General features: G+C 38.7%; 1 protein-coding gene across 2 annotated transcripts in view; it reads right to left on the reverse strand.

Annotated features, from left to right (window-relative positions):
* The window catches only part of LOC5566914 (protein Star), a 145,766-nt gene that overhangs the window by 116,001 nt on the left and 9,356 nt on the right, over positions 1-20,409 (reverse strand). The window contains exon 1 of one of the 2 annotated variants that reach the window (XM_021846035.1): positions 7,683-8,709. The exons of the other annotated variant lie outside the window; for it this stretch is intronic. Coding sequence (XP_021701727.1) covers positions 7,683-7,699 — 17 coding nt within the window. The 5' untranslated portion in view covers positions 7,700-8,709. Of the gene's footprint in view, positions 1-7,682; positions 8,710-20,409 lie in introns of those variants that run through there. 2 annotated transcript variants of the gene reach the window in all.

Raw genomic sequence — 20,409 nt, forward strand, 5'->3', positions numbered from 1 at the left:
TTTTTTTTCTAAAGTTTTATGACTTTTCAAATGTTTTAAGAAAATTGCTTTAACTCGTATAGGCCTAAGTGACAGAAAATAAACTAAAACTCTCACTGCTCCGCAAATACTTATCGGATTTCGGATGATATCTACTTTTCCAGAATTGAAATGGTTTAGTATCCAACAAATCTATAGCCGGTTTTTCCGGGCATTAAGTCAGAATTGCCACATCCATTACATTCTAAACCGTGTAAAACTCTTCATTTATAATGTTGAATATCAAATCTTGATGATTATTACTTACTTACTTATTTGGCTTTACATCAATTATCTTGATAAAGCCTCGCCAACAATATTTCGCCAATTCCCTCGGTTCATGGCCGCTTCTCTCCATCCTCGACTGTGACCCACGCTCTCCAGGTCCTGGTGTACCGGGTCAATCCACCTAGCTCGCTGCGCCCCACGCCTTTTTATTCCGACCGGATTCGTGGCGAACACCATCTTTACAGGGTTGTTGTCCGGCATTCTTGCAACATGCCCTGCCCAGCGTATCCTTCCAGCTTTACTCACGATACTGGGTTCGCCGTAGAGTTGAGCGAGCTCGTGGTTCATCCTTCGCCGCCACACGCCGTTCTCCTGCACGCCGCCGAAGATCGTCCTTAGCACTCGGCGTTCGAAAACCCCAAGAGCTTGCAAATCCTCCTCGAGCATAGTCCACGCCTCATGCCCATAGAGGACTACCGGTCTTATGAGCGTTTTGTACATCGTGCATTTGGTGCGGGGGTGAATCTTTCTTGACCGCAGTTTCTTCTGGAGCCCATAGTAGGCACGACTTCCGCTGATGATGCGCCTTCGTATTTCCCGACTAACATTGTTGTCAGCCGATCCGAGATAGACGAACTCGTCCACCACCTCGAAGGTATCCCCGTCTATCGTAACACTGCTTCCTAGGCGGGTCCTGTCGCGCTCAATTCCGCCAACCAGCATGTACTTTGTTTTCGACGCATTCACCATTAGCCCGACTCTTGTTGCTCAGGCGGGTGAACAAATCTGCCACCGTTTCAAATTTTCTCCCAATAATATCCATGTCGTCCGCGAAGCAAACAAATTGTCCGGATCTCGTGAAAATCGTGCCTCGACTGTTAAGTCCGGCTCTCCGCATGACACCTTCAATATTGAACAACAGGCACGAAAGTCCGTCGCCCTGTCGTAGTCCCCGCCGAGACTCGAACGAACTGGAGTGTTCGCCCGAGATCTTCACGCAGTTTTGCACACCGTCTATCGTTGCTCTGATCAATCTTGTGAGCTTCCCGGGAAAGCTGTTCTCGTCCATGATTTTCCATAGCTCTATGCGGTCGATGCTATCGTATGCCGCCTTGAAATCGATGAACAAATGGTGCGTAGGGACCTGGTACTCACGGCATTTCTGGAGGATTTGCCGCACGGAAAAGATCTGGTCCGTTGTCGAGCGGCCGTCGATGAAACCTGCTTGATAACTTCCCACGAACTCGTTTGCTATAGGTGATAGACGACGGAAGAGAATCTGGGATAGCACTTTATAGGCGGCGTTTAGGATGGTGATTGCACGATAATTTTCACACTCCAGTTTGTCGCCCTTTTTGTAGATAGGACATATAATGCCTTGCTTCCACTCCTCCGGTAGCTGTTCCGTTTCCCAGATTCTGACTATCAGCCGATGCAGACAAGCGGCCAACCTGTCCGGGCCCATCTTGATGAGTTCGGCTCCGATACCATCCTTGCCAGCGGCTTTGTTGTTCTTGAGCTGTTGAATGGCATCCTTAACTTCCCCCATCGTGGGAGCTGGTTGATTTCCGCTGTCCGCTGTGCTGACGTAGCCATCGCCTTCGCTGTCCTGACCTTCTGTGCCTGAGTTCTCTGCGCCATTCAGGTGTTCATCGTAGTGCTGCTTCCACCTTTCGATCATCTCGCGTCCGTCCGTCAAGATGCTCCCATCCTTGTCCCGGCACATCTCAGCTCGCGGCACGAAGCCTTTGCGGGATGTGTTGAGCTTCTGATAGAACTTCCGCGTTTCTTGAGAACGGTACAGCAACTCCATCTCTTGGCATTCCACCTCTTCCAGGCGGCGCTTTTTGTCCCGGAATAGGCGGGTTTGCTGTTTCCGCTTCAGTCTGTATCGTTCCACGTTTTGCCGCGTATAATGCTGCAGCATTGCAGCCCGCGCTGCATTGTTCTCCTCTAAAACCTCCTGGCACTCCTCGTCGAACCAATCGTTTCTTGAGCTCCGTTCCACATATCCGACAACGCTTTCGGCAGCGTCGTTAATGGCTGCTTTGACTGTCCTCCAGCAGTCCTCAAGAGGGGCCCTATCCAGCTCGCCCTTATCCGGCAACGCTGCCTCAAGATGCTGCGCGTACGCATTAGCGACATCCGGTTGTTTCAGCCGCTCGAGATTGTACCGGGGCGGGCGTCGGTACCGTACATTGTTAATGACGGATAGTTTTGGACGCAGTTTCACCATCACCAGGTAGTGGTGGGAGTCAATGTTAGCGCCACGATAGATTCTGACGTCGGTTATGCCGGAGAAATGCCGTCCATCGATCAAGACGTGGTCGATTTACGATTCTGTTTTCTGAGGTGATCTCCAGGTGTACCGATACGGAAGGCTGTGCTGGAAATAGGTGCTACGAATGGCCATATTCTTGGAGGCGACAAAATCTATCAGTCTCGTTCGTCAGCCGGTGGGCGCTGAACTTTCCAATCGTCGGTCTGAACTCCTTCTCCTGGCCAACCTGAGCGTTCAAATCTCCTATGATGATCTTGACGTCGTGGCTTGGGCAGCGGTCGTACTCGCGTTCGAGCTGCGCGTAAAATGCGTATGAAATCATGATGATTCATGCAATTTGTAACGATTGTCATTGCAAGCAAATAAAGATAACTTGGCATGTCCCAAAAAAAAGCACTTTTTCACCCGACCTGACCCAGTGACCCACCGGAATAACTCCGGCCACAGGAATATTCCCGAGGTCCTCTGGCCACTTTTAGAAACGAGATATGTGTGCCAGTATACTGACAAAAAAATGTTTAAATCCGTTAAGTATTTGCTGAGCGGTGAGGGTTTTAGTATTTTTGCTTTCACTCAGGCCTATACGGGTTGAAATTATGAATCAAGATTTATCATACGTTCATTCATAAGTGTTCATAAATCCATAGCAAACCCGTAATTAGTCAATTAGGCAACTTTTAGTGAAAAGGTACATTATCTCTTTATTTCATTGAAACAAATTGTATTGTTAAACTTGTACTTCCATTTCGACCAAAATACTAGTTCTATTGAAAATTTTATAAATCCCGGGCTCCCGGTATTTCCCGGGACAAGCATTGGTTTTTGTCCCGAAGCCCGGGACGAGCAAAATGGCCGGGAAATGGACACTCTATACAATACTTTTTAAAGTAATGCCGTCCTTCTCATGATCGGAACCATAACTGTAATAATTGCTGTAGTATTAACTGGTATTGGAACCTTGAATTAAGTAGTGTGGAATCCGTGGACATATGAAAATTAAAAAAAAAATATATTTGCGAAATGTTTGAACTGCAGCGATGATATTTTGATGAAATGCTAAAGAAATTCCGGGAGAAATTTTGGAGAATCTCAATAAGGAATACCAGGTTGAATTAATTGAGGAATTCTTGAAAAAAGTTGAAATAAGATTTCATCAAATAATGCCTGAAGGAATTTTTGGATCGTTTCCTGAGAGTAATCGTAGATATTTTTTTAACACTTCAGTCGTCGCGTTGTTGTATTTTGTACAACACTGGTGGAAATACCCCGATTTCCGTTCACAACATCAGCGTGGTGGTACAGACGGTGGCGAAGCGCGCGACTGGTAGGTTAAATTAATCCTTATCAATCCTGTAATTAATGAAAAAATCGGGAATTGTTGTAGGGTTTCTTGAAAAAATGTGGAAACGATTTTTTTTCAAGACTCTCAAATGAACCTTTGTGGAAGAGCTACTATATTATCTGTGAGAAATCTCTTACAAGGGAAGATCACGATGGTGTTACACGGGGTTTTCAATCGGAGTATTTTTGTTAGATTCTTCTTCTTCTTTCTGGCGTTACGTCCCAACTGGGACAAAGCTTGCTTCTCAGCTTAGTGTTCTTATGAGCACTTCCACAGTTATTAACTGAGAGCTTTCTATGCCAATTGACCATTTTTGCATGTGTATATCGTGTGGCAGGTACGAAGATGCTCTATGCCTTGGGAAGTCGAGAAAATTTCCAACCCGAAAAGATCCTCGACCGGTGGGATTCGAACCCACGACCCTCAGCTTGGTCTTGCTGAATAGCTGCGCGTTTACCGCTACGGCTATCTGGGCCTGTTAGATTCTACAAGTCGAAATATGAAAAACCCCAAAGCCTTTCGGGTGATGGGCCAGTGGTGTAGCCAGGAGGGGCTCTGAAAGGGTCGATTTTGTACGAATATAATATTATTGAGTCAATTGAAAATTTGCCGAAAAGATTTTTCTTAGTATTTATTATGATGGTAGAGAACAGAATTGACATTAATGTATGTTAGAGATGTATTTTTTCCATGCCATAGGCACAATCGGGATGGGCTTCTTCTTGGTATACTATTCTAATAAAAAAAACCCAATTTGTTTTGGTGTCCATATCCCGTGCTAGTTACGCCGATGGCATAAAAAACATTATAAATATGCATTCATGTGGTCATTACTATCACAATAAATACTAAGAAAAATCAATTTGGCACATTTTCAATTGACTCAATAATACTATATTCGTACAAAATCGACCCTTTCAGAGCCCCTCCTGGCTACACCACTGGTCCATCACCCGAAAGGCTTTGGGGGTTTTTCATATTTCGACATGTAGAATCTAACAAAAATACTCCGGTCAAAAACCCCGTGTAACACCATCGTGACCTTCCCTTGCTAGAAGTAAAACCTGGAAAAATCGCTGAAAGAATCGTATAAAAAAACATCTGTAAGAAACTCTGGGATAATCGCTAGGATTTTTTCAGAGTAATCTCTGGGAAAATTTCTGGAGGTAGTAGCGTTGGAGTGCTCTAGGATCTTTTGGAGTACTGTCAAGCTTATCCTAGAGAAATCGCTGGTAGCAACCCTAAAGAAGTACCTGAAAGTATTGCAGAAGATGTCTCTGCAAAATTCGCTAGAATTCCTGAAGCATTCCTCGAGATCCAAGAAAAATATCATTAAGAACTTGTGGAATAGTCTCTGAAGGCTTCTCTGGAGGCTTCTCTGCGCCAGAATGCACTGCAAGCAGATTAAGACTAGAAAGTGGCTTAACGACCATTTTTATTAAAATAGACCTTACATCAGTAATATTTAAACCTTGCATCAAGAACTTTTTAGAGACATTGCACCTGAAAAATGTACTTTTTTTCGCACCTGTTGTATATTTTGCTTTTTCCTTTCAAAGTTCATTATTTTTGTAGAATAGACGTAAAAAACATTTTAGTAAAAAAAATGAATGCTCTCAACTATGTTTCATATGCTCAAGAACGACACCCAACCAGAACTGGGAACTGTTACAGTACTTGCCTTTACTAGCTTGGAAATCTTAAGTTCTACATATGTTTTATGCTGAATAAATAAAAACGACTGAAAAATCAAAGGACTGAACATCGCATACAGTGACCATTCCCTAACCTCAAATCTACCTGTTCCACGAATAGAAATTCTTGACTTTGCGTAACAAATTTGCATCTATCAAGTGAAGTTTTGTTAGAAAGGAACTATTTGCTTTATGATCTCAATTGGCCGAAAAATGCATTTTTAAATGCGTAGAACAGGTAAAAAGTGAGGTTACGAGTCGCCTCTGATCGCATATACATAATTTCCCTGATTGTGGTCTAAATTCCCTGAGAATTCCAGGTTTCTTTTCAGGTTGAATGAAATTTCTAACAGTTTTAGGTTTTCAGGTTTTTCCAGGTAGTATGCAGCCTGCAGGTATTACTCTAATTGCTGTTTAAGAATTTTCTCTAGAAATTTTACCAGAAATCGATTCAGATATGTGCCCAAAGGTTCCTCCGAAAATTGCTTCAGGATTTCATTCAGTAATTCTTTTATGGGTTTCCCCTAAGGATTCCTTCAATATTGTTTTAAAAATTCATCCAGGATTTTCGAAGGACACTTCTACACCAGGGATTTATCAAAAGATTCTTTGAGAAATTGATCAAGAATGCTCTCAGTCCTGTAAGAATGTATCCGATTCCCTAGATTTTCTTAACATATTCAAGACTTTTATTCAGGATCCATAAAAAAAACAAACAGTAATTTTTCTAACAATATCTTTGGTAATAATACCACAGATACTTTCAGAAACTGCTTCAGATATTCTTGCATTTTTTTTTCGACGTTTTTTATAGAAATTCTTTACAGGATTTCAAATACAATGTTTTTTTCCACGATCTGTCAAAGATCCTTAATCCTAGGATTTCAGACAATTTTTTTCTAATGAGGATACTTCCTGGCAGAATTCTGGTGGTAATTCTAGGAGGAATCCCTGGATAAATTTCGGTGTCTGTAGTCCCTTAAAAATTTGCTAAATAAATTTTCTTGGGTAATCCAAACATTTAAAATCCATAATACCTTAGAACAATCACTGCAGGATGTTTTGGAACGATTTCTGGGACATTTACGAAGGAATTCAGGGGGAAATCGCTTGAACATTTTTTTATTACAATTACTTCCCATTACTTATGCATGTTCGGTAGTTTTGTTCTCTTCGTCATTGCGGCTAAATGTTCTGAAATTCGGCAGTAAGAAGCGTTTATATGCCAAAAATTATAGATAGAAATTTTGAGCCTAATAAGTTTTGGAATACCAACCATTACCAGGAGAACAAAGTTGCTAAGAAAAGAACAAGCCTACCTAAATGAAAAAAATCGATGGTAGAATTACCGGAAGAATCTTTGAAGGAAGTCTTTGGATGAAATCTCTGAACAAAATATAGACAAATATCTGGAAGAGCTGCTAGAGGAATGTTTCAGAAATTTGCAGAGATCTTTTCCTTTGCTAGAGGATTTCTTAACAAATATTTTCGAAGATTTCAAAAAACTCAGAAGAACCTATGAAAGATTCTTTCATGAATTCTTGCAGAAATTCGATCGTAATTACTGAAATAAAATGTTATTGAATTCTTTTGGAAATTATCCAAGATTGTACAACATTTCAGATATATTTAAATATTGGCAAAACTTTTTCTTTCCGTTTATCCAGGGATTTCATTAGAATATTTTATTCAACAATAAAAGTCTGTTTTCTAATTATTCATCTTGAACTTCCGTTGATGATAACGGTATTTCACTGGAAATTTATTTGAGAGTTTATCCAACAAGTAAAAAGAATGGGGTTACTCCAGAAATTTATTCAGTCTTACAAGGACATTCGTTCAGAAATTAGAGAATACCAGAAATTTAACTAGGAGTCTTTACAGAAGATTCTGGAGGGTTTCTATCTGAGTTATTGTATGTATCAAATATCAAAAGACAACTCCATCGAAAAACTGATGCACATAGTGCCTTTATGAGACTATGTTTTTTCGCTAAAAAGAACCTTCTGTTGAAACTTGCATTAAAATAGTGACTGAGCCAGTAAGGTACGTTGATTTGTCTGTATGATAATATTGTGTAGAGGTTTTTCAAAAAATTAAAATGAAATTAGTAACTTACAAGCTGAAGATCCCCATCTTGATGCTTCACTCTTAAGAACTTCACTGCTTCCTAAAACAACTACTCCGTGGAGGTGACCAACCGGGGCTCTGGCGCCAAACTCAACGCTGTCTGCGTTATATGCTGGAACTGCTACGAACGGATTGCGCCAATCAAAACTACTCGCCGATCAACGTGATATTGGGAAATAGTAAACAAATCACTAACAAACCGATCAAACAGAGTTTCACACTCTCACTCTTCACCCACAAGTAGCGGCCCTATTTTCCAGCGCGCCCACGTTCCTTCGAAGTAAACAACTTCTCGCGCCAACTGTGATCTCTCAATAGCAACTTCTATGCACTCTGGAGTTTGAAGTCTGGAGGAGGAGGAGCAGAGCAGTAGGCCTTGCGTACGTAGGTGTCTTTCCACGATTACTTGATGAATGAATTAAACTGGCCCCGCGCAACGATCGGAATCGACAGAGCTCAGAGCTTTGCCCAGTAGAATCCTACAAACAGCATTCACTTTCCGTCCACTCCGGTGGCCTTATGTAACGTTACGTGACTCATAGAGCTTGGGAGACTGCACCTCCAATGCACTCACTCGCATGCATTATTGCATCGTCTATCGGTTAATCGAAAATTTCCTTCAAATTTCCACACTTTTCCACTTGCTTCCCCGACTGAGTAGTCGAACCGCCCACAAAGTGTTTCACTTTTCTTCGATGACCCAAAAAGGAAGAACGCATTCACTTTCCGAGGCCGTTTCGCAATTATTAAGAAATCTGCACCGAAATCACTTTCGATCACTGCAAAACCACATCGCAAGCCTCACGCAAACTTAATTCGAAGAAATCCAGACGATGAAATTTGAGTTTCCCAAAACCAGAAAAAACGCAACACAGCAACCGACGGATTCTATTCGTCGCACCAAGGTGATTTTTGAACGAGGGGTCTCTCGCTTGGCAAGGCACATCGACAAAGGCGGCTATGACGAAGATTACGAGCGCGCGCGTCTTGACTCGACGGAAGTAGAAGTGCTACTAAAGTGTTGCGACGACGGACGGAGACCGACGAGTGCGACCAAAATGATGACGGTGACGACGACGACGACGTTCGGTGGAGAAAATATGAATCAACCGGCAATAACAGGGGCACAGAGGAGTAACCAGAGCAAGTTCGTGGTCATAATTACAAATTTTGAAAATTGGGGTTTTTGATCCTTCAATATTGATTTACGCGGCTAACAAAATTTTAGTCATATTTGAATAACTTTAATATTAGCTCATAACCTGAAAGAGAGGAAACAGGAGGAGGCTTAGATTGCGAGCTCTTAAAAGTCAAGGGAACCTGTCACTAACTGTCACTGGAAAACCGCACATTCGAAGGGTAGAGCCAGAGCGTGAAAAACCGTCAAAGTCCAAGTCAACGTAATTAAAATTTCTAGGTGTTTTTCGATAATTTCACCTTTCTAAAAGTTGAATACCAAAATACAGTTGTGTGTTTGCAAACTGCTGTTGATTTTTTCATATTCATATTCTTTTTCATAGTGAACAACAAGAAGTGAACATGGTTTTGACCAAAATAAGTTCATCTGCTCGTTTTGCACAACCCAAGAATTAAAGAAAGAGCAAGAAAACATGCCAACTGTCAGTGAGCTGTTTCCTCTCTCTCAGCTCATAACTAAGGACTGAGGCGAACTTAATTTGTAAAATTCAAACAATGATAACTTTAAAACCAATGCATCTATACACCTCAGGTTTGCTCTGTAGGTAGCACAATTGTCTCAAAAATATGTCTAGCTGTTAAATGAAGCAATTTTTAGCATCGTTTATCTGTGACAATAGATCAAAAAGAGCAATGAAAAAATATATTTTGCCAAATATATAGACAGAAAATTTCAAGCACCCACATAGTTTAAGAAATAAGAAAAAATGAAAAAAAAACTGACAAATATTGGTTGTTAAGGTTCACTTAAACCTATAATCTGAAAAAAAAAATCATTAACAATTTTCAATCACTTGGTTTTACATTCATAACTATTCTTCTTCTTTCTGGCATAACGTACAACCTGGGTCCGAGCCTGCATCTCAGCTCAGTGTTCTTATGAGCACTTCCAAAGTTGTTAACTGAAAGCTTTCGTTGTCAATAACCAATTATGCATGTTGTTGTCAATAACCATTTATACATGTTGCTAATACGAAAATACTTCTCTATGCCCTGGGAAGTCGAAAAAATTTCCTTTAAGAAAAAATTCTATACCGGAGGGGTACGAACACTGCTCAGCTTGATTTTGCTAAATAGCTGCGCGTTTACCGCTACGGCTATCTGGGCCAAGGCGGGTCCAGCTCCTCCTAAGGTGATACATTATGCTCACTTTGTGGACAAAACCACAAACATTTGAGACAGGTAGTCGGACAATTGACTTCTGATTGGTTGGAGAAACAGTGTTATCAAGAATTATTCTAATACGGTCGCACCTGCTTCATGTGTGCTCTATACTTCTTTCTCTCTTTTCTACAATTTCGTCCACACTTATGGCAGCACGGTTAGTTTTAGTTTCAGCATCTTGTGGGCCAGGCAGTAATGACTTCTGATTGGTTGGAGAAAAACTGATGTCAGAAATTATTCTTATGCAGCCGCATCTGCGCGTAGCATACTCTACTTTTATCTCTCTTTTTAACTATTTCGTTCGCACTATTGCCAGCACGGTTAGTTTCAGTTTGAGCGTTATCCAGGCCAGGCAGTAATGTTTGTGTTTGCCAAGTCAGATAACCTTACTCTGGCTACAGAGTACAATGAACCAGCCTTGATCTGGGCCTCGAAGCAACACGAACTTAAACGAAGTTCCGCTAAATTGAGTACAATCGAGCTCTCAGTTGTATATTTTTCACGAAAACCTGCTCCTGGGATGATTTTATCCTTTTTTGGTAAGCATACCCTTATAAAAACACATAAAGAAGCTGCACAATACTATGGTTTTCTGTGTTTCGTGTCAGCAATCAAGCACATAATTGATTTTTCAGGATATATAAAATAACACACATGGATGGTCCAGAAGAGTCCGATTTTGTGCTACTTGATTTTCAAAAGTACCTACAGTGCCGTGTTGAATAATAGCAGCTCATGTAAATTTTCATACAAAATGCTCAACTTTGGCATACTCTAGTTTTGTTTCCCTTTCAAACAATCGAGATGAAATTTTCTTCACAAAACTACACATATGCTCAATTTTGTAACCACAAAATTTCAAATTTATCTGAACCCCTGCCGGAAAGTGAGACACAGGGTGAAATTTGTTAAGAAAAAGTGGCATTTTTTCATTTTCATTTTTTTTTTTCCTACAAATATTTTTAACATTAAATCATCCATTAAATTAAAAAAATATAAAATGGTTTAAATGAAACCATGTTCAATCAAAAGGCCCAACTGGTTGGATGATTCGTAAAAGGGCCTAATTGCCGATGATGTTTGAATTTAACCATTTTCACGAGTTTTTGTGTTATGTGATTTTTAAACCTTATGGGCCACGTAATATACTAGAATAAGCGACGGAAACATAGCATAGCATAGCATAGACTGACTGTACATGTCAATGGTTGCTACTCCGTGATTGATCGGAACTGGTAATAATTGCACTGCAATCCAAATGAATAAGGGATGGGAGTATCCGCTTACTCTCGGAGTGCAATTTTAGCAGATCTAATATTATTGATCAATAACGACGCCGGCCAAGTCCTTACAGTCAGTTGGGATGGGGAAGGAATGTTAGGGTGTAATTATTGTTGCTTCTAGAGACCGAGAATACCTCTACATCTCCACAATCATCACGGGAAGGGTGTTTATTAGTGGAACAGGAAAATATCTGGGAGTCACCTTTGGTCGGTGATGCGATCCATGGATAAGGAGGAAAATACGAATTATACTTAAAGCTAGTTTTTATTTTTGTCTCGAAAAGTTTTTGGTAGAAGATTTAAAATAAACGTCAACATCTATAATGTCAAACCATTCAAAAGAAGTTTTTATTAATGGCGAAAGGGAAAAATATATGCATATATTATAAATTATATGAAACAGGAATAATGCCGACACTTGTAGTGATGAACCATACATAGTTTGTTTGAAAATTACATAAGTGTATTGCTGTGCATTTTTGTCTCAAGAAGAAAAGTCTTTGATAGAAGTTTTAAAAAATACGTCAACATTCATAATGTTGAACAATTCAAAGTATCTTAAGTAATATTAAAAATTTTATATGTATATTAGAATTGTATAAAACAGGCATAATGCCGACACTTGTAGTGACGAACCATACAAAGTTTGATTGGATATTACATAAAACTAACGCTTTCATGAAAAAATGTGTTATCATAAGTATGAAACGAGCTCACCAGTTGGTAATCCATCCTCGATTGAACACGAATATTTTTCGCACTCACACAGCGCGAAAAGCAAAACTTCTCGGCGTCCCGGAAACGAAGCGTCTTGCTTGGGATTTTCGAAGCACTGCCCAGCAGAACACGTGAAACAAAAACCAAACTCCCGGCGTCCCGAAAACGAAGCGTCTTGCTCGGGCTTTCCAAAACACTCACTAGAATAAGCGCCGGATACAAGAATAAAACTAGTAAACAAGTGAATGGATTTGAAATAGGGATAATCAATACGGTACTGAATCTCCAATCTAAAATTTCTCAATGTTTACGTTTTGCAGCTAGGCCCTTTTCAAATATATCTCTTAAGGTATATCTAAGAATTTCATCGGGGGTTCGTCGTAGCATCAGAAGGTATTACTTCTACAATCAAGTAAATCAAGTAGAATCGATCTTTCAACCCGAAATCTTTCTATCTTGTCTACGAATTTTCAGAAATAAAAAAAAAGCTGCGCCTTACTAAGGATGGTAGTGTTACCCAAAATTTCAGAAAATCAATATGTTTGTGCTTTAAATGAAAGAACTCAATTTTGCGTAAAATCTATAAGAATATGAGTATTTTTTTCTTAAGGAATCAAAGGAAAACTATCTGATATCAGCATCCTAAATTCACCCAAAATTGACTTATTAGCTCAACTATGTAATTGAGTTAGAACAACTCACACTTGAGCAGAACCATGTTGACGTGTATGTAATTCTTCATGATTTCCTATGAAAATTTCATCAAATAGTAATTCAGACATTGACCCGAAGTTTCTTCAGGTACTCTATCATCGATTTCTAACGGATTTCCCAAGATATTCCAATAAAATTTTGAATCAGGATACCTCAAGAATTCTTGCGAACCATTACTAAGGGACCTATGTACAAATGAGAGATTCTCTCCTCTTTCGCTCTCTTTCGATTATAACAGTGAAATACTAAAGCTTTTGGGAAGTTTTTCACTACAGATCGAAAAGCAATATCCTTGACTAGCGTTTCATACATAAAAAAAGCAACAGAAGAGGTTAAAGTAACTCAGTCTTCTAGAATCTAGTAAAGTTGTCTAATAATTAATAGGATTTGTCAAGAAATTCATCTATTCTTTATTCCACGGATTTCGTTCAGGAATTCATAGGAAGCCCTTTTGAACTTCCAAAAAACTGCAAATGATTTTTTTTTTCTTTAAAATTTGTTTAAAAAATTCGTGAATACCCGGGATATTTCTGAAGAAAACACTAGAAAAAAATACCTTATTAACTCCTGTAATGGTGTCTTTAGGATTTTTTAGATCGTTAAGGAATTTTGAGAGGATTCTCCTGATGATTTTTCAAATTAAATATTTGAAAAACTATCAAACATAATTTTGGATAATACTCTGCAAGTTTTTTTAGAGGAATGACTAAAAATAGCGGGCGAAGAAATTAATGAAATTCTTTACTAGAAAACCTAAACAAACTTTCAAACCACGCATGAAGAAATTACTTGAGATATTATAAGAAATCTTTAGAAAACACTACAGGAGTATTTCTTTCACGAAAAATTTAAGGAAAATATTTAAATAAATATTTAAATAATAGAACTTACTTCACATTTTGAATGTTAGCTTTGATAGTAAAAAAATATCATATAATTTACCTTTGTCAAAACATCTGCAAGAATTTTTAGAGCAATTCTCGGGGGAATTCTTGTAGTATATTTGAGAGAAATCCCTGAACAAAGTGATTGAAAACCCTGGAGTAACCCGTTTTGAGTTCTCCTGGAAAAAATGCTTCAGGAATCTTTGGAAGATTTCCTGTAGAAATCGGTATGAGAATCCCTCGAAGAATGTCTGAAGGACATCCTAGAAAAAAAATCAGAAAATATTGGAAGTATCACTACAGTACTACAGAAGAATTCTGGAAAAGTTCTCTCAAGTATATCTTGATAACATCGATTCCGATCACTACCTTGTGATGGTTAAAGTGGTGAAGAATAAAGAATCACGAGCTTATGCAACTCTACAGTGTACGCAGTATCCAGTATCGAGATGGGCTGGGCACGTTGTGAAAATGCCAAACAAAAATTCTGCAAAAATTGTGTTCACCTCAAATCTGGCCGGTAGAAGACGAACTGGGGCGCAACGAGCTAGGTGGTGTGACCTAGTGGAGCAGGCTCTTGGAAGCGTGGGACGATCGAGAAACTGTAAACATTCTCTGAGCATTTCTTCAAGATTTCACACAACAGTTTCGCTTGAGGTATTCTGACATTTTTTCCAAAAACTCCTTCATGATTTTCCTTGTTACAAGATGTTACGTGGTGATTTCTTCACAAATTCCATTGATGATAGACCAAAATATATCAATTAATAAATGAAAACCCGAATTTAGTACTATACCATTTAATGACCAGAGTTTGTATACTATGACAGATACGCGTATTTCGTCTTCAGTGTCAGTCTATGCTATGCTATGCTATGCTATGGCAGATACGCGTATTTCGTCTTCAGTGTCGTGTACTTGATGAAGACGGCCTTGCAGTTGAGGTCGAAGTACGCGTATCTTTCAAAGGATACAAACTCTAGTGGAATTAAATGGTATAGTACTAAATTCAGGTTTTCACTTCTTTACAGGTATTCCAATGAAAGCTCCAAGATGTATTATGTATTATAGTGCAGGTGATCTTCTATTTGTAGGCAGCAGTGGCGCCGGATTGAAGCCATTACCTTCTGCTTATGAAGCAGAATCGGTAGCCATTAGACTACTAACCCCGTGTTAATCCTATGAAGCGATTACAGTTTAATTAGTCAATATTAGAGCATAAGGAGGCCATCATATAAGAGCAGAAAACAATTTCGGCCATGATTGACCCAAATTACTCCTGTGTGCGGTGGCATCCGGAGAGAATGGCGCACTGAACTGAACTGAGTAAGCTGACAAAATTAGAGACGACGACGCCTGCTGCAACAACGTGCGAGAGTTGGGTCTTGTAATGCAAGTGCCCGACGCTTCCACACTGAGGGAGGGTACCCGTATAAGGTACCGGATGGAAGCCGGGAAGACACGTTGTAAATGAATTACGGAGAATCAAGAGACAGAGCGAATGATGGGATGGACGACGCAAGAAATAAGTCGAGCGGATGGTTATGGAAGGAAGACGTCGTGACAAGAAGGGAGTCTCAACTGATCGAGGTGCCCAAGCATGCTATGGGATGGGAGCCCGTCTAATGATTCTGAAAATTACGACTCGAAATTGGATTAATTTATCGCGTAAGTTGTTTGAAGAAGAAAAATCATTATATCGTGGCTGTTGGATAGCTTGAAGATGAAGTTGCCGATATCGCACATCGTAGAACTCGATCCAGACACCCGCCACTAATTCGAACCAATCAAACTCAATTGGCAAGATAAGCTGGCAGCTGCTGAGCGCCGTCAACGGATGAAAAGTAAAACGATAGGGGGAGATCCCCCAGTGCCGGACAGCACCCAATACCGGACAAAGTCGAAATATTGAGAAATCGTGGTCCAATCAAGATGGTGTATTAGTAGAAAAGAAAGCTATTATGTAGACTAATGTTTGCGTAGAATAACGAACCCTTGAAATATGCATGCCTTTTTAAAAAAGTAGAAAAGTTTGAAAATCTTTAAAAAATTGACGTATTCTCTTAATTTTGAGCCTATTTAGTAATTATTTTGAATGTGAAAAAATACTTTGGATCACGCAAGCATGATCGAACATGATCCTAATTTGATAGAATGAATGTATTTTGTACCATAATTGAACTAAATATGGACAAATTACAATTTTCGTTAAGCACCTCCTGTCCCTCAGTTTCGGACAGCTTCATTTGTTATATGATATCTTTGTAATTATTGCGTCAGTGTCTCAAAATACTTTCATTTTTCATGGGTTCCGTCGATCATGGTATCAAACATGCAATAAAATTAAGAAGAATGAACATTCAGAACAACATCGTAAAATGTGCTATTTTCCATCATATATGGAAGAGTTTTTTGATGGGCATCTTGCAAATTAAGAAAAACTCAAATTATTCTTGTAAATGTTGCAAATACATTGAATTGGTAATTATAAACTATTCCTATAGTGTACACATTCAATGATGTTCAAATTTGCAGAATTCGAGGCATTTCCAGATCGTGTCCGGTATTGGGTGCCACCTTTCAAGATCGATCAATTTGGTACTAAAAAACATCATCAAAATGCATTGTCAAAATTCATATTTATATTTTCAAATTTATTTTTGTACACTATAAAAATGATAATATTTATCACAAATGGGTAACACGAGCCCATAAAATCAATAGTTTTCGAATTATGAGTTTAGTGGCTTAAGTGTCCGGTACTGGGGGATCTCCCCCTATTGTGTGACTTGCGAGTGTCTGTCGGAAGAAGATCCAAAGCATAGTACTACACATAAATAAAAACCAATTACAGTAAAAACTCCATAAGTCGATGTTTCATGAACTATGATGGCATACTGAAAACAAATTTCATGCTGTATATGATGGTCCCTTCGATCAGCTTTCCAAAGCTGTTCTGATCCATAGCTCGATATTACCATGATGCAAATTACGCTACAATGTCGACTCACGAAGGGCTAACTACAGTCGAATTATGCTAGAACTTCATGGCCCAATGCACTGTGTTTTATTTTCTCGATTTCATGCGCTTTTTGAATAGCGCCCTAACCGTTGATTTTAGCGATATAGTTTGTTCGGAGAAGTTTCTTGGTGTATTAAAGCGCATTTTTTGATGGAAAAAGTTTTGTGATCAATTCACCTAGCAGTGAGATAGAAAATCTATTTTTTCAAAACATTTAGATAGTCATATGGTGTCTTTGGCAAAGTTGTAGGATTGGCAATTTGAAACAACTTTGTCGAAGACACGATTTTTCTATCTCTTATACTTTTTGAGATATAGGCCGTTGTATGTGAATGGCCCCTAAAAATCATATTTTTTATCATAACTTCTTTCCAAGATTTTTAACATTTTTTGTGTTTTCTACAGCAGTTTGCATGGGTTTCTACTATCAAACAAATAAGCCTTATTAAAACGAATCGACTGATGATTATTTTACTTTAACAGATAGAGAGGTATAATGTTCAGCAAAAACACGCGTTTTAAAATGTTTAACAACTTTGTAGAAGACATGAAAAATGTTAAAAATTTAAGTGAAAAGTTATGAACAAAAATGATTTTAAACGAGTTTTTTCATACAAATTTTGTACTTTATGTTAAAAAATTCGTAACTCTTTTACAAGATTTTTAACATTTTTCATGTCTTCTACAAAGTTGTTAAACATCTTTAAACGCGTGTTTTTGCTGAACATTGCACCTCTCTATCTCTTGAAGTAAAAGAATTATCAGTCGAATTCGCTCTAATAAGGCTTATTTGTTTTATAGTAAACACCCATGCAAAGACGCTTATAGACAAAAGTTTTTATCAACTGCCGAAAGGGAAGATATGGTACTTTCATGATTTGTAAGAGTTGTCTGCGCCATTTTGCGCCGAAGCCAGTAATAGAGGCCTAAACTACCCCTTGAAAAATGAGTAATTCATGAATAACTTGTTCAGCAAAAACACGGGTTTTTTCATGACAAACAACTTTGTAGAAAACACAAAAAATGTTAAAAATCTTGGAAAAAAGTTATAATAAAAAATATGATTTTTAGGGGCCATTCACATACAACGGCACATATCTCAAAAAGAATAAGAGATAGAAAAATCGTGTCTTCGACAAAGTTGTTTCAAATTGCCAATTCTACAACTTTGCCGAAGACACGATATGTCTATCTAAATGTTTTGAAAAAATAGTTTTTTCTATCTCACTGCTAGGTGGATTGATCACAAAACTTTTTGCATCAAAAAATGCACTTTAATACACCAAGAAACTTCTCCGAACAAACTATATCGCTAAAATCAAAGGTATGGGCGCTATTCAAAAAGCGCATGAAATCGAGAAAATCAAACACAGTGCAATGTAGCGACTGGCCAGTGGCCATACGTATGATGGATCGTTTGTTGTTGCTGCTTTCTTTTAATCTACATTCTTCACTGATTTCTTATTGGTCTTCAGTTCGTAGAAGAAAGTTCTAGAACGTTCTTCTGGCAGAAAATGAAATGTAAGGATAGCCTAGAACAGTATTTCCCAAACTTTTTTGACTTTCGCCCCCTTGAGACCAATATTTTTTGGAATCGCCCCCCCTGGTATGAAATTTAAACATTTCAGCATAGTTTTTTCATAAGGGCTTATCTGCAATCGTAAATTTCTCTTCATAGTTGCTCTCTTGGCATTATTGCAGAAAACAGATGCTTTATTCGTAACATATTTTTGTGCTGATAAATGAAGAATCACTATATTTTACTTCATTAACAATGAATATTACAGATTTATCAAATTTTGCGCAATTATCAGTGAAAGAGAGGATCGATGAAGCGAAATCGCTCATGTCAGTTAGGCCCTTCTAAAGTAACAGTGTAAATTTGTATTACGCGTTAAATTTACGTTGCAGTATGGATCAATATCAGAAGTTTTCGGTATACTTCTACCGATTGGTCAAATTGAAACGGTGTAGCAGTCAATCATAATGCTTCAATAAAAATACCCCAAAACAAGTGTATTTACTTGTATATCCATAAGAGGGGCCCAGATAGCCGTAGCGGTAAAAACGCAGCTATTCAGCAAGACCAAGCTGAGGGTCGTGGGTTCGAATCCCACCGGTCGAGGATGTTTTCGGGTTGGAAATGTTCTCGACTTCCCAGGGCATAGAGTATCATCGTACCTGCCGCACGATATACGCATGCAAAAATGGTCATTGGCATAGTAAGCTCTCAGTTAATAACTGTGGAAGTGCTCATAAGAAAACTGAGAAGCAGGCTCTGTCCCAGTGTGGACGTAACGCCAGAAAGAAGAAGATCCATAAAAGAGTCATACAATATCTATCATATGCATCAATTGTGTTTGTTTCAACAAATCTTTTATCCTAGCTAATCTGCTATCACCAAAAAAGCTCACGTTCTGCGTTTTTGTCTTCTTTTTTAATATTTTTTAAGTTGTTGAAATAAAATTTACGAAATTTTAGGTAATACATATTCGACTGTTCTGGAAATAGCCCAATCTACATACAAAATATAGAAAAATATCACACATTTTTCAACTCTACATTCACTGAAACACAACGTTCAATTAAGATTTTTCTGAAGCTTTGATCCAAAACATCAAAATGAGTAGTTTAACAAATGCGTGAGAAATAATAAAAACTTAAGCTGCCTTATTCTTAAGATTCCCTAAGAAAAAGCCACCAAACTTTACTTTGGACTTAGAAATAAATTTCAAGCATTGCCAAATGTTCCATTATCAGTCTTATGCTATTCCTTAGTAAGTCCAAAAGATGGTGGTAACATACTCTTTCAATCAGGCCAACTTTTCAGCGGAGTTAAGTTAAAAATACATATCTGTGGAAAACGTGCGTGCCAGGTGTAATGCCTTCAAAACAATACATATGACTAAAAACTAAGGTAAATTAAAAAAGACATAACCTTTTCTTTGTCTAAACAAACGTTATAGATGTACAAAAGTGGATGTACACTGGAAATGAAAATTCATACAAACATTTTTTATCTACGATCATTTACTTTACTGGCAGGAAATAGTAATCACCCTGTACGTGTCATCACTAAAATTTGTTTGTCTCTTACAAACTTTGAATCTATATTCTATATTCCAACTTTCGCCCCCTTTTCAGTATTTTCGCCCCCCAATTTGAGTTTTACAAATTTTCGCCCCCCTGGACCTGAAAATCGCCCCCAGGGGGGCGAATTCGCCCACTTTAAGAATCACTGGCCTAGAATATTCTGCTTATTTTGTCGCTCACTCCGCTATTATGTAGTCTGTTTTACTATACACAGCAAAAATTTGTGAATATTAAGCAGCACGCAATTTGGACATCGACGGAAAATTGTGGCAGGCATTTGAAAATTACAAGCCTTAGCCAACAGCTGAAGCAAATATGACCATCTGTCAACCAATCAGGGCCCTTCCAACTATATTTCAGTTTAATCCGCTAGAAATTTTCATGAATGTGCCACAAAACAAACCCAGCCACGCTCAAGAATCACGCGACCGAGAGAATGACCGCATTGTTGACTGCTCTTTCAATCAGTTCTCGATGAAACCGCCAACCGTGGAAGCGATTCTGCGATACACTTATTTTACGTAGAAGGTGTTCAGCTTTCGTCAGTCACTTGTCAAGGTGGTGAGACAGACAAGAAAGCTCGGGCGTGCAACTATCGCTCCAAAGGTCGCGAATTCGAATCCCGTTTAAAACTTTTTCATA

Source organism: Aedes aegypti, chromosome 2 (assembly GCF_002204515.2).
Source record: "Aedes aegypti strain LVP_AGWG chromosome 2, AaegL5.0 Primary Assembly, whole genome shotgun sequence".
Classification (NCBI taxonomy): domain Eukaryota; kingdom Metazoa; phylum Arthropoda; class Insecta; order Diptera; family Culicidae; genus Aedes; species Aedes aegypti.